Source organism: Eumetopias jubatus, unplaced genomic scaffold, assembly GCF_037043125.1.
Source record: "Eumetopias jubatus isolate StellerSeaLion01/CBP00866 unplaced genomic scaffold, mEumJub1_p1.0 scaffold_14, whole genome shotgun sequence".
NCBI lineage: Eukaryota > Metazoa > Chordata > Mammalia > Carnivora > Otariidae > Eumetopias > Eumetopias jubatus.
Window position 1 is genome coordinate 60,599,575 of NW_028274820.1, and position 13,465 is coordinate 60,613,039.

The 13,465-nt window shown below is 49.7% G+C and overlaps 1 protein-coding gene across 2 annotated transcripts in view; it reads right to left on the minus strand.

Moving 5' to 3' along the window:
• Positions 1-13,465, minus strand: part of JAZF1 (JAZF zinc finger 1) — a 325,309-nt gene that overhangs the window by 6,054 nt on the left and 305,790 nt on the right. For both annotated transcript variants that reach the window (XM_028119376.2, XM_028119375.2), the window contains exon 4: positions 3,769-3,938. In XM_028119376.2, coding sequence (XP_027975177.1) covers positions 3,769-3,938 — 170 coding nt within the window. The remainder of the gene's footprint in view (positions 1-3,768; positions 3,939-13,465) is intronic.

Here is a 13,465-nt window from a genome sequence, read left to right on the forward strand (position 1 = left end):
ATCTTTTTTAACTCCCTCTATTAAAGCAGTCTGCGTCCAGGTTAGGCAACTGCCGAAATTGAGAAAATACAAAGGGACGTAAAGATCTAGAGGTATAATCACTAACATCTTTCAGTATTTTCCCCTGAGAGAAAACGAGATTGGATTCATCATTACATATTTTTTTGAAATAAGGATTTTGATGGTAGGATTTTATTCCATTTCCCTATTAGAAATTTAGTATTTCCCAAATTTGTGCTGACTGTAAGTAATATGATAAATACCTTGTATATCAATTTTTGCATCCCTGGTGATGTGCCTGGGATACATTTCTTAGACAATTATGGAGCTAAGGAATACCGACTTTTTTTTTTTTTAAAGTTCTGATTACTTACTGCCAAGTTGCAATCCAGAAAGGTGGTCAGTTATGCCCCCAGCAGGGCTTCTGATGGGACCCTTGGAGAGGCAAGGAGGTTTCGATCCACTGAGCGGGGAGAATGGCTGAAGTGCCCTTCTCAGAAAACCTTCAGCAACACACCTGCCTGGCTGTGTATCTAGACATCAGAGGCCAAACTTCCTTCATGGTGCTGAAACCATCAGCGTTCCCCATGTAGCGCAGGGACCCTTTCAGAGAAACTTCCCAGGGGACAGCTTGTTCTGCTTTCCAGTTCTTAAAAGTAGCAAAATGCCTTTAATTCTAGTAACTCTAATATTAAAAACTATCAAAGGAAGCACTTCAACCCATCTTTTGAAGCCATTCCCAATTACAAGCTAGGGGAGTCCTCTCTCGTCTGAAGTCTGGAAAAAAAAAAAGTGTGTAGCACCAAGGTGGATGGGATCAGGTGTTCAGCCAGGAATGTGTATGAGACAAACCCAACAGAAGGAATCATCCAATTGCTTTGGGGTTCTGGGGGGTCAGTTGGAGGGGGCCCACACAGTCCTCTTCCCCACGCATTTTGCCTCTGTTCCTTTAACTTCAGAGCGTCTACTTGCCCAAGACCCGTGCCTGGTGCTGAGGAGGGTCTATGAGCTATACGGACCCTTGGGGTGACAAGGCAGTAAGTGCTCTCCAGTGATAGGAACAGAGCACGTAGGAAGGTCAGGGGGCAGAACTTCAGTCTGTGAGTGGGGACTCAGTCTAGGAAACTGGTGAGGGCTTCCCAGAGGAGGTTGCATTTGAGCTGTGCCTTGAGAAATGAGGGGAATTCAAATGAGACGTACTGATGGAAAAGGGGAAGGGGGACATCCTAGGCAAAGGGGTTAATACGGGAAACAACACGGAGACGCGGCTGTCCTGCTGGGCCCCTCTCCTGCCCTACTCAGTAGGAAGTCTGGAAAGTTAGAAACCTTATCTTTGGCTTCTGCAAATGCCAAGAAATGGTGAGAAGAGCTGATCTGGAGTCCATGCCCAGGAGGCTGAGTGGTTTGAGACTCTCTGCCAACAGTGGGCAAGGAATGAGACAAGTCTGAAGTGAGCCCTGGGAATAAACAACATGGTGGCACTTCTGGATTCCGCCCGGCCCCACAGCACACCAGCTCATTAGACCCTCCTCAAACCAATACCCAGTCCGGCAATCCTGCAGTCAGTAAGATGCACTAACTACACGAGAGAACACCACCGCCCTGCGGCCAGTAACTTCCCAGCAGAAAGGTCACACTAGGGAACATGACCACGCTCCTCCGGCAGACGGTTAGGAGGAGTGGGTACATGTCTGTCCTCGTCCCGTGTACCATGACCGGGCATTGTGGCCCAGAAGAGGAAACACACTTCACACTTCCCTCGTGGAAAGCGGGACCACTATTTGCTGCCCATGTCATTTGTCAGTTGGTGGTGCTGAAGCAGGCAGCCTCCGCAGCCCAGGCCTCACTCAGTTTTCTTTTGGCCTTCGGGGCAGAAAGAGCACTCAAGTCCCCATCAACCCAGATGTAGACAACTGCAGGAGAAATTGCTGGAAACCCAGGAAAAATAATGGCAAAAGATTAATGACAAGCAAACAAATGACCGGGGGAAAAGGTTGCGAGGAAGGAATGAAGCTGGTGGGAAGGCCGGAGTGCCTTTTGCTCTTCAGCCAGAATAAAGGCTGTGGCTTCCCCCCCCCAACTCGACCCCCCTTTTTTGGGCTAGCCTCAGTCTAGGTCATCATCTGCTCCCTCTGAACACAGTGGATGTGCATGACATCCCTTAAACGGCGTCTGGATGCTTGAGAGAAGGCAGCCAGCGGCCCAGCCCCGAGGAACGGCTCTGTGAAGCCACGGGGAGAGACGTGACATCTGGAGAGCAGGTAGGAATTGAGAACAGAACCCTCTCGGTCTAGCTTTCTCCATTTTGAAACAAAGAAGAAGAAGGAAAACTCTGCAATGCCAGGGCTACCTTCTGGAAAAACGAGTCTGGGCAATCCTTTTGCTTTCTGGCTTCCTGAGGTAACCACCTGGTGGCCTTTCCCCCTCTCTGCCTTCCACGCCTTCCACAGTCTGACACAGAAAACGCACGTGTGCAACTCTGAGTCCCGTCCTGCCCTGAGCGGCTCCTGAGCCCCGAGGGGATCCTCCCGCCCCTGCCCTGGCGTCTTCGTTTTAAAAACAGCATATCCGGCCTTTCCATGAGAACATCGTTGCCTATTTTCTACAGGCAAAGCCTCGGCCACTTTAGATCAGCAGCTGGTACAAAAAATACTGAAATAGGGGTTGTTTTGTTTTGTTTGGTGTTCAGGGACACGTTTAAGAGCCATCTGAGAGGTGCTTATGCTATCACACATCTTTTAAGCCTTTTTAAAAAAGTCAGTCTGCTGAGCTCTGGGTAAATTAGCATATCGTCAAATGTACCACACATAGGTTCCTGATTTTTAGATTTCCATCTCCCAGTTGGATTTTAAAGAGCTGCAAACGCCTCAGGAGACAGTGTGCAAATTTGCTTTCTTAAGGTGCCCTGTGGACTGACCCCTGAATGTTGTGGTGTTTTTTCGAGTTTTCTGAATAGAAAATTTAGTGTCCCTGGCCGCGCGTGACACGCAGTCAGGCTCTCAGAGACATGGGTTCTGTGTCCTCTATTACAGACAGGGCGCTGAAGTGGGCAGTTTGGTGAGAAAAATAATCAAAGCCCCCTTTTCTCCTGATCATTCATGCCGGTGGCGGGGTCGCGGGGCAGGGAACAAGAACTTCCTGGGCTGAAAGCTAAAAACCCTACGTCTACCACCTTTAAGACTTCAAGGTCGGGGCACCTGGGTGGCTCAGTCGTTAAGCGTCTGCCTTCGGCTCAGGTCATGGTCCTGGAGTCCCGGGATCGAGCCCCGCATCGGGCTCCCTGCTCAGCGGGGAGCCTGCTTCTCCCCCACTCCCCCTGCTTGTGTTCCCTCTCTCGCTGTGTCCCCCTCTGTCAAATAAATAAATAAAATCTTAAAAAAAAAAAGAAAAGACTTCAAGGTCGTCTTCCGTGAGCCACCTGTATAGCCGACCGCTGGGGAAGTGTGGCAAATAAACAGGTGACACACTTAATACTCTGATAGGGCAGGAGTTTGAAGAATGTCAAAAACACGATCCTCCTACCAAACCCACCCTATAGCTTTTTTGACCTATAGCTTCCACATGGATCAGCAAAAGGGACAATCCCACCAAACACCCAGAGCCCAGGGGCCTGCCTGTCCCTAGGCCCGGGTGTCCGCGAGGACCGGGCACCGGCTGGCCCAGGGGAGGGAGGCTCTCTCCAGAAGCGAGGAGCTGCTCCCTGATGTGGGCCTGCTGGCTTCCATGCACTTAATGCGGCTATGCCAAGTGAGGCGCTCCTGCTTTTACCTTGTATCTCTTTTTACATCCAGGAACCGGGCAGGCAAAAGGCTTCTCCTCCCCTCCGTTCATGCACATGGAGCTGAGGATGGCTTCGGAGCTTATGGCGCTCTCTGTGGTCCAGGACTCATCGCTGTCTGACTCCTCGTAATCCACCTCCTCCTCGTCGTACTCGCTGCCTGTGGGGCCAGAGAAGGGCAGGGACAGTCAGCGGCCGTCCCCCAGTCGGCGCCCCCGGCCACCCCCAGGACAGGAGGCGTGGCAGTGGCCAGGTGGGCCTCCTGACCTGGGGAGGGCATTCCAGTGGGGGCAGAGACGTGCAGATTAAGGGTTTCCCAACCATTCGTGGCTGGGAATTAGCTGAGCAAGAGCCTGAACCTGGGTCTGCGGCAGGCCAGTCTGCGACCGCAGGGGTGCCGGGTAGGCTCTGAGGCCCAGACCGAGGGTAACCAAGGAGGACAGCCCTGCCCCAACACATACACACAAGCTGTGTCGGACATTCCAGGGCACAGGATTCTGTGCCCACGTTTCATGCTTATTCGCTTAGTAAATACGGAAGTCTGTGGGAGGGGGTTACATTTTACACTTATTAGGTATCTACACTTCGGTGGGAATTAATTTCAAATCTTCTTTAGAGCTTGAGCCAAGAGGACCATGAGGAAATTTGGAACTAAAAGGGGGTGACCCCAAGCTAGGGAACAGGGGGACAGAAACGCCTGACGCTCTGAGCCAAACTCACGGTCAGAACACAAGGCCCCAGCCCATGGGAGGCCCTGGGAGACTGACCACATCCGTCCCCAGGGAAGGACGCCTGTCTCTCTGGCCACACAGAGCATTCCCCGGGAGGGCGGGCTGCCCCATCCCAGCTCAGATGGGAGGAGGGAATTCGCTTGTATTCCCAAGGTTAAGAGCTCTGCTCAGAATGGAGTTAAAAATCTACTTCACGGACTTCTGTTAAGGACGGTGGGGATGGAGAACCGCTTCAACAAGCAGCCGCTTTTTGCTCTTTTTTAATGAGGCCCAAAGCCATTTATTTTGAGCTTTTGCACAATGCAACCCTGAAGGACATAATTCTACAGATCATAAACAGTGTAAAATAATATGTTGACAAGTCTTAATGCATTTACAAGCCCCATGGAATAAATAGGAATTATAGCACAACATTAATAAGAATTATATGGTAGCAATTACAGTTGTGAAATTCATCCCCCAGGTGTGAGGCTAAATGGCACCAGGGGCCTGCCTGGGTGCTCCATGGTCTGTCTCTGTTACATCAATTATTTCAACACCAAATATTGGCATTTTTATTGGGTTTCATTTTAATAGGCATTAATAAGATTGTTTGAAGAGCCAACTGAGCCAGGCACAAGGACGCCGGCCTCTGAAGCGAACACTTAAAAGGACCCAAGAAGGAAGGAAGGGACCTCAAGTTGACTTACTGCCTCTTGCGTTTCGGGCACCTTCGATGCATTGTCTCACTGAATTGGCTAGTGGCCCTGTGAGGTGTGTGTGTGGGGGCAGGGAACTGTCACTTCCCTGAACACAAAGAAACCGAGTCCAGAGAGGTTCAAAAGCTTAGGCATTTTCTGTTGGCTCTTCGGGGATACTGCTTTTCCCCTGTCTTGCTTCCCGGCCGCCAATGCCGGCAGCAACCCGAGGCGGGCCCTTGCAACTTCCTTTGAGCTGCTGGTTCTTCACCGTCTACCACTCAGATGGAATTCAGAGCAGTCTGTTTTGAAGCCTGTTTAGAAACTCTTGGGTGGTGCAGAAAAAAACAATTTGGCAAAAGGAGGTTTTGGAAATTAAATGTGGGTTTCAGTAACTCTGCCGCATTCGGCTGTAGCCCTCCGAAAGAAGAGAAAGAAGAGACCCCGTTTGGAAAGGCTTGTACGAGACAGCGCAGGGGTGTCCTCGGCCACGTTTCTGAGTCTGTGAGCAAATTTAGCGATCTGTTTTTAAGTAGGGCATTGTTTAGGAAATTTTACTCTTAAACAAATGCCACATGCTGGTGTCCTTTAAATTGCTTGTTAGAAAACTATAAATGCTATTTCACAAAGCTCCTCCAGCCGGACTTCAGAAAGTAGAATGACTAATTTACCCATCTAATTGGGCTAATTTGTGAACCTGAATACCAGGAACCACGCAACACTTACAATTTGGGGGCGGGGGGAGCCTAAGACCAAGGGAGGGCTTAATGAAGCCCAGAAGATAAAACTTCAAAACTCCACTGGATCAAAAGGAGCCAGACCCTGAGGGCTTGATGCTGTGGACACAGTCACCTGGAAACCATGCGGCATCCAGTCCCCAGTGGGGCAGGTAGGGGGCCACCTGTGGGAGTGATCACCAGCGTGGGGACACCAGGCAGCACATGGCACTTCCCCTGGCTAAGTGGGCCACCCCCCTCCAGGCACTGCTATGCTACAGGGTCCTTTGGGTGCTTTGTGAAACTAACCATCTCCCTGGGTGGGGAATCAAGAAGGACCTGTTTGGACTTAATTCTGTCCTATAACAAAGAGTTGTGTGCTGACCTGGGTTCATATCTTGGCTGGGCATGTCCGCTGAGTGACCAGCTCCTGTCATCTACTTTCCCTTCTATGAAATGGGCACAAATCTCTTCCTTGCAGCTAAAGGATTAGAATTCACGTCCAGAGAACATCTGGCACAGGAGGACCTGCCCACAGTAAGTGCTCAAAAAATGGAAAACAGCATAACACCATTTTTATAATGACATTACATGTACATAATATATTTTACAAAGGCCTCTTGTGAGACCAAACAAAAACTAACATAATTCTCAAAGATATGAGAATCTCCACTAGAAGAAATACAAGCAGGACTTCATACCAAGACAGGTGCAGTGTGGCCCTGCTCTGCCACTGACCAGCTATGTGACCCCAGGCAAGTGATGCCACCTCTCTGATCTTTAGACTCATCTGTGAAATGGGCCAATACTACTAACCAGCTCTTAAGATCGTGGTGAAGAATAACTGAGTTCCTATTTTTAAAGCAATATGCTGAGAACAATGCCTGGCATATGGAAAGCATTAAAGGAGTATCTGGTACATAAACAAGTAAAAGGTCACAAGAGCGGTTTCCTTATTTCACCCACTGTTTCCTTGCTCTTGGGGGGACTCACTTTCTTCAAGCAGAAGAGTGTGTGGAGGGGCTCCACTGCTCATCTTAACCGTACCCCCCACGCCAGCCTGTCATCACACAGAGCTGGGAGCAGGTGTTGAGGCCAGGCCTGCCCCTCAGCCGCTGCCTTTCACTCCGCGGCCAGAGGGCCCACTGCAGGTGGAGACAGGCCGCACTGTTCTCCAAATGTGCCGGCACCCGCGTGGTGCTCACATCTGCAAAGCTGGCCCAGGGGGTCCTGCAGACAACCACCGCTCTTCGTCGGCTTTCAAACATCGTGGAGCTCTAGGAAGAGCTCACCCGAAACTAAAGTTACATCTGCAGTTACAAAAACATCTGGGCCAGTCCCCTCTCTGCTTCGCTTTATTCATTTCTTCATGTCTTACCAAGGAGAATAGTAAACCCCAACCTGGTTCGTTTGCCCTGTCTGCTTCATCTGCGAGTTTCAAGACTAACTTCAGAATACATGAATTTCCGGTAGTTTCCAGACCTTTGCTAGAGAATATTCCCGCCCATTGCGGGGAAAGCAGGAAGGAGCAAGGCCGGCCCCCCAGCAGTGGCCTCCCAACCATCTGACCTGACATCCCAGTATAAACCCGTGAGCACGAACGTGTTGACTGTAAACGGCATATGTGTGTACTAATATGTCACTGCACGGAACAGAGGGGCAAATAAAAGGATGAGAATAAAAGAATTTAGTAAGTAAACGTATTAAGAGTTGTCACAGGTATTTTATGAAGTGTAAAGGTCTCATATCTCCTTCCTCTGTGCCCACTGTGGGGCCCAATGCCCTCCAGGCCGGCTGGAGGGGTCCAATGGGACATGTCACAGCCAGCAGCTTGAAATGAGGCTTCAGACTACCCAAGGGGAGCAGGAGGTGACTCGCATTCATTCACACAGCAAACGTATCCAACGCTGGCCACGGGCAGCGCGGATCATCTCTGAGGCAGCAGCTAACCCCTCTCCTATCAGCCTACAGAAGGGGCCGGGCCCCAAGCCAGCAGGCAGGGGATGACAAGGAAACAAGACAAGTTTCTTGTTCTGAGCCGCCACCACCCAGAATCCATCAATGTTAATTTTCTGCATAATTTTCTAAACAGAAAAAAGTTTAAAAGTATTTCCTTGGTGTTAAAGAGAGGGTTAAAAAAAAAAAAAGCAAAGCTAAACCAACAGCCTACCTATCGTTGTAATTGGGGCAGGGAATGGGGAGGAGAGGATTTTTGGAGTGTGTGAGTCACACGAGGAATCAACCCCTCTGGGGCCCAGAGCAGGTAGGTGTCCTGCAAGGCCGCCGTCTCAGAAAGCTCTGCTGAGGAATGCTGGGTCGTGGAATCTGAATTCCGACACAAGAAGGGACTTCCGGGCCACCGAACCCCGTACGCAGCTGACCCACAGCCGTCGATGCAGGGGGCCTCCCTTCTCAGGGCTCCCTGCCTCCCTGCCTCAGCACTCCGGGCAGGAGAAGGTCACGCTCTTTAAACATCATCCTCCCTTCTTCTCCCCACTCCCCCCTCCCCCCACAACAAGGCAGCCCTGGATCCCGCAGGGCCCACTGAAAGGGAGGCGGCGCTCAGTCACAGAACAGAAAAACACCTGCTATGTGCCTTCACCCCCTCCCCACACTTACTGTTTCGAAGGGCCCAGAGGAAGGCTTCCTCACAACTAAAGACAATGCCTACAGACCTTAATTAAGAAAAACAGATGAAAGCTGCTGGCCGGTTTCATGGCTTCCAACAGTGGCCCCCGTGTGCTGGGCCATGCCACCTGGGAAGCGGATGGCACGGAGACATGGCCCCTGCATTTTGAAACACACATCGGTCAGCCTGATCAGACTTCTCTACTTGACAAACCTGTTGTTCTCTATTAGAAGAGAGACACCCTCACAGATCTGCACCTCAACAGGGCCCGGAAATGGAGGAGACAAAGGACGGGCTGGGCTGCTGGGCCCACAGGCAAAGCTTGGCCCAAGCAGCCTTAAGACAGTCACTGCTTTTGCTGATGCTCCGGCTGCGAGGCTCCGTGGCCATGAGGGTCTGTCCCAACACGAGCTCTCCCATGGGGCCTGTTCGTTTCAGGGCACAAATGAGAAGGTTTTAGGAAGGTACTGATGACACAAGAACACTGCTTGCTTTTGCTTAGCCTCCTTGTAAGTCATTTGTTCCCCCAATTCTGGCACTTTCTGTATACCTGAACCCCTCTGTGTTTACTTGGATATCTTTTTTTTAAGATTTTATTTATTTATTTATTTAGGAGACAGAGAGAGCAGGAGCAGGGGTGAGGGGCAGAGGGAGAAGCAGACTCCCCACTGAGCAGGAGCCCAATGTGAGGCTCGATCCCAGGACCCTGGGACAATGACCTGAGCCAAAGGTAGACGCTTAATGACTGAGCCACCCAGGCGCCCCTTACTTGGATTTCTTAATGAGAACCGTAGCTAAGAAGGAGCAAGCTGTGTTTTACACGTGCTGTTCTGGACCGGGAAAGGGTTGGGACCTGCCTCTGCCCTCGAGGGTGGGCCCCCTCCCCCCGCCCCCAACGACCACCTTTTGTTTCCGCCTCAACAGAGCGCAGAGCTGGGCTTCGGGGCTCCGGGAGGTGAGGGGTGTGCTGAAGGCCACCTGGTTAGACACAGGCCGACGGCACTGGGACTTGGCGATTTGGTCCCAAAGTCTGTGCTCCTTGTCCTCACACTGAGTGTCGGCCGTATGAGGGAGAGACCAAGATGTGACCCTGGGAATCCGGAAGAGGAGGAAAAAGGGACGCATCGTGTGGGGTCACTCCCATGACACAGGGGCCTGCGGGGAGCAGTGCGTTGTGTCTCGGACACGCAGTGGCGAGACCCGGCCCTCCTGGGTGGCCACGGTCCAGTCTTCCAAAGAAGAGCTACAGGAGCTGTTTTATCAGGCTCTTCTCCATCTTAGACCTTATGAACTTTAACATAACATACAGCACTGTCAGAGTTTCTATAAAGAAACATAATTTCACCGTGCACTGTCCCACACAGACACTGGCCGCCACTGCTGTCCCTCAGGTGGAGTTTTCCATCGTCCCCGTTTCCAGCTGCACTGTCCCCACGTGGGGCTGAGCTGGGCAGGACAGCAGCTCAGACACACAGCCTCCAGAGCCCCTCTCGGCAGCTCCGCTCGGGAAATGAGCACAACCTGGCAGGCAGGATTTCATGAGAAGACAGTTACGTTCTGCAGAATGGCCAGAAAAAGCCTACTGGTTGTCAGCAAAGGAAGAAAAAGCCCGAGCTGGTCTCATGAATCACGTGAAAACAAGGTGGTCGAGAGCCTCTGTACACACAGACTTGCAGAGTCTCTCCCCTGCACCCACATCACCGCCCAGGAGCCCTGCTGAGAGCCTCCACCAAGCTCACTGTCACTCGCCCCAGGAGCCCCTTCAAATCCTGTCTATCTCGCTCCAACCTCTGCTCACCTGCCTGTGTTCACCCCGTTTCTCTGTGCACGTGGCCTGCTCTCCATTTCAGCCCCTCTAGTAGTCTCATTCCTTGTATTCATAAACATAAAACACTGACATACAGATAGATAAAAATAAGTCAACCTTTTCCAGAAACCCAACAGACCACATTTTTCCTATAATGCAGATCATTAATATTCATGCAAAAGTGATAACTGCAGTGACAGCAAATTAAAAACTCTCCTGGGGGGTCAAATTCTGGCAAATACATTAGCTAAGAGTTGCCTCTCTGCCTTACAGATTTATCATTATAAATTAGCTTTAATTGGTACTGACCCACTTTAGAGGAGCTGCAGCAGCAACAGTTGAAATGAACTGGCAACATTACGATTTTGATGGAAGACAGGCTAATGGTTCCAGGGACCACGTGCCCAGCCTTGAAAATGCTTGACCTCCTTGCTCCTGGCCTCAGCTCACTCCTGGAATGGTACTCTCCCCCATCTGCTCCCGAACTACGGAAATGGTCCTGGCTCTCCACGCCAGAAGTACCCTTTCCCTCGTAGGACTCAACCCTTTCTAACTTATTTGGAGGGGCTCGGTCGTTACCTTTGGATAATGTGCCCAGGGTGGTGCTTGCACCTAAGGAGCCAATGACACGCGTTTGTTGAATGAATTAATGGGGAACAGACTTCACGGATTCTAGTAGTAGAAGGGGACCCAAGATTACAGTTTGTACTCTTGACCGTCTACAGTCTTAGAAAAAGTGAATAAATTATATTACCTGCCTGCTTAAAACTCTCCAATGGCTTCCCATACCAAGGAGTAACCCAATGCCTGATCATGACCTTATTCCATATCATACTTGTTTGGAACTTTAATATCTGAAGGACTTTTTTTTAATAAGAAAACTTAAATATTTGTGTTTTGTTTAGTGCTAAATTTTACATCTATCAGCTATTTAACAAATATTTCCAAATATCCAAATACTATTAAGTAAATCAAAAAAATTTTTTTAATGTAGGCTCTGTGCTCAACGTGAGGCTGGAACTCATGACCCCAAGATCAAGAGATGCATGCTCTACCAACTGAGCTGGCCAGGCACCCCCAAAATATAATTTTTAAAAATATAATGCTCTTATACATTTAAGTATTAATTACAAACCTGGTCAAATTCCACACATTTCAACAAAATTGTGCTGACTCTACCATTTAAGTAGTTAAGCTTTAAAGTACCTTAAAAACAGACAAATCAGACAAATGATCGCAATGACTATAAAACCTACATTTAACCTACAAATGATGGCAGTGACTATAAAACCTATATTTAATCATTTTTCATGATTTTCATCCTCATCTTTGACCTTCCTGGGATTACCAGAACCTGCAAGAGCTACAAAAACAGGAGCTAATTTTGGCCAGTGGAAGGGAGGGGCTCTGAGTTACTGAGCCACTGACGCTCGGTCAGGTTCCAGAGTGAGTCTGCACTTCCTGGGCTGGACGCCTGGGATCTTCACTCAAGCTTCACTTGCTCGATAGACAGGATTTTTAAAGCCTGTGTCTTTCTTGCCCCATCATGTCTTCAATATAATCACTAGGGCCACTGGAGACAGCATCTCCTGGGGAAAAGGATTCCCTCCCGAGGCACACAGCTCTTTCCCGCATCTTGCAACCCTCCCTGGCGCAGACCCCCTTCCCTTCCCGCCGTTTGTGACAGGCCGCTAGCTGGTCTCGCCTATGCTCACCCCAGTTCCTACTTTCCCTGCAACTTCGGGGCTTACTCCTAACTCCCTGCCAATCTGCTGACAGAGGTGGAGAAGACGACGTCCACTTTACAGAACACAATGCCACCTACGCCAACGCACCCCAGGGAGAGGTGAGAAACAGAAACACATCCCGTTATCTCCACCGTTCTTCTATTACAGCTACTTTTGGACACACTTTACATTAACTTCTCCACGTGCAGTATCATTTTGGACTCATTTCACAGATTCAATTAATTACCAGTCATCATCATATTCCTTGATGCTCAAATGACTACAACTTGGCCCAGATGGTCAGGTGGTCTCCTGACTTTACAGTATTTTCTGTTATTAATTTACATTTTCTTCTCTTTGATCAAAGTTATCATCGCACACAGTAAAAAGTTAGTTGGCTAGTTCTTCATGGCTGACAATGACAAAGAGGGGTCCTCTGTCTCATCCCCCCTCTGCTCCCCACGCTTACATCTCTCTACCTGGGATTCGCCCCATGGCTTCTAAACAACACGAGTCTACCACTCCTTTTTGATGTTCCGTTTTGGATCCCTATTGACTATGCACAATAAGAATTTTGGTCCTTGGGGTGCCTGGTTGGCTCAGTCAGTGGAGCGTGCAACTCTTGATCTTGGGGTTGTGGGCTGGAGCCCCGTGTTGGGTATAGAGATTACTTAAAAAGGTAAAATCTTAAAAAAAGAAAAAAAAAAGCTTTTTGGTCTTTTACACACATCCAAGTCTGCTCTGCACTTCCCCTTCTCCTTGGAGAATTGCATTATGACACTCAGTTTCATCGCTGTTCAATGTTTGCATTATCGCCACGTTGGCCCACTCAGTGAACTGTGACATTTTTGTTGTCCTAGGAGTTACTCAGCACATTTCTGGAGCTTATGTGTCCTCTTTCCCAGCCTCATTGTCACCAGGGCAGCTGACACTTACCTGGGGCTCCCCACGTGCCATTAACTCATGTAAACCTCGCAACAACACTAAGACGCTGCTGCTAGGATTATCTTCACTTGACATAAAACAGAGGCTCGGAGAGGCAGACTGCCTGGTCTGAGGCTGCAAAGCTTCTCCGTGGTGGAGCAAGGGTTCCACCCTTGCCACCTGGATCGGGAGGCTGCGTTCCTAACCAGTATCCTCCACTGCTCACTTGAATTCATCCCAAACTCAGCTCAAATGTCACCACCTCTGAGAGGCCAGCCCTGATTACCCGACTACTTCTGCAGGCACAATGTCCTCCCCGCTGCATGCCTTTCTCACAGCATATCCAACTTTCTAAATGATCTTGTTTGTTAGCTTTCTTCCTCACCAGGAAGCAAGCTCCACATCACTGAATTGCTGGAGTCCTTATAAGTGCCTGGCCCATAGTAGGCCCTCAATATACATTTGCTGAACAAAGG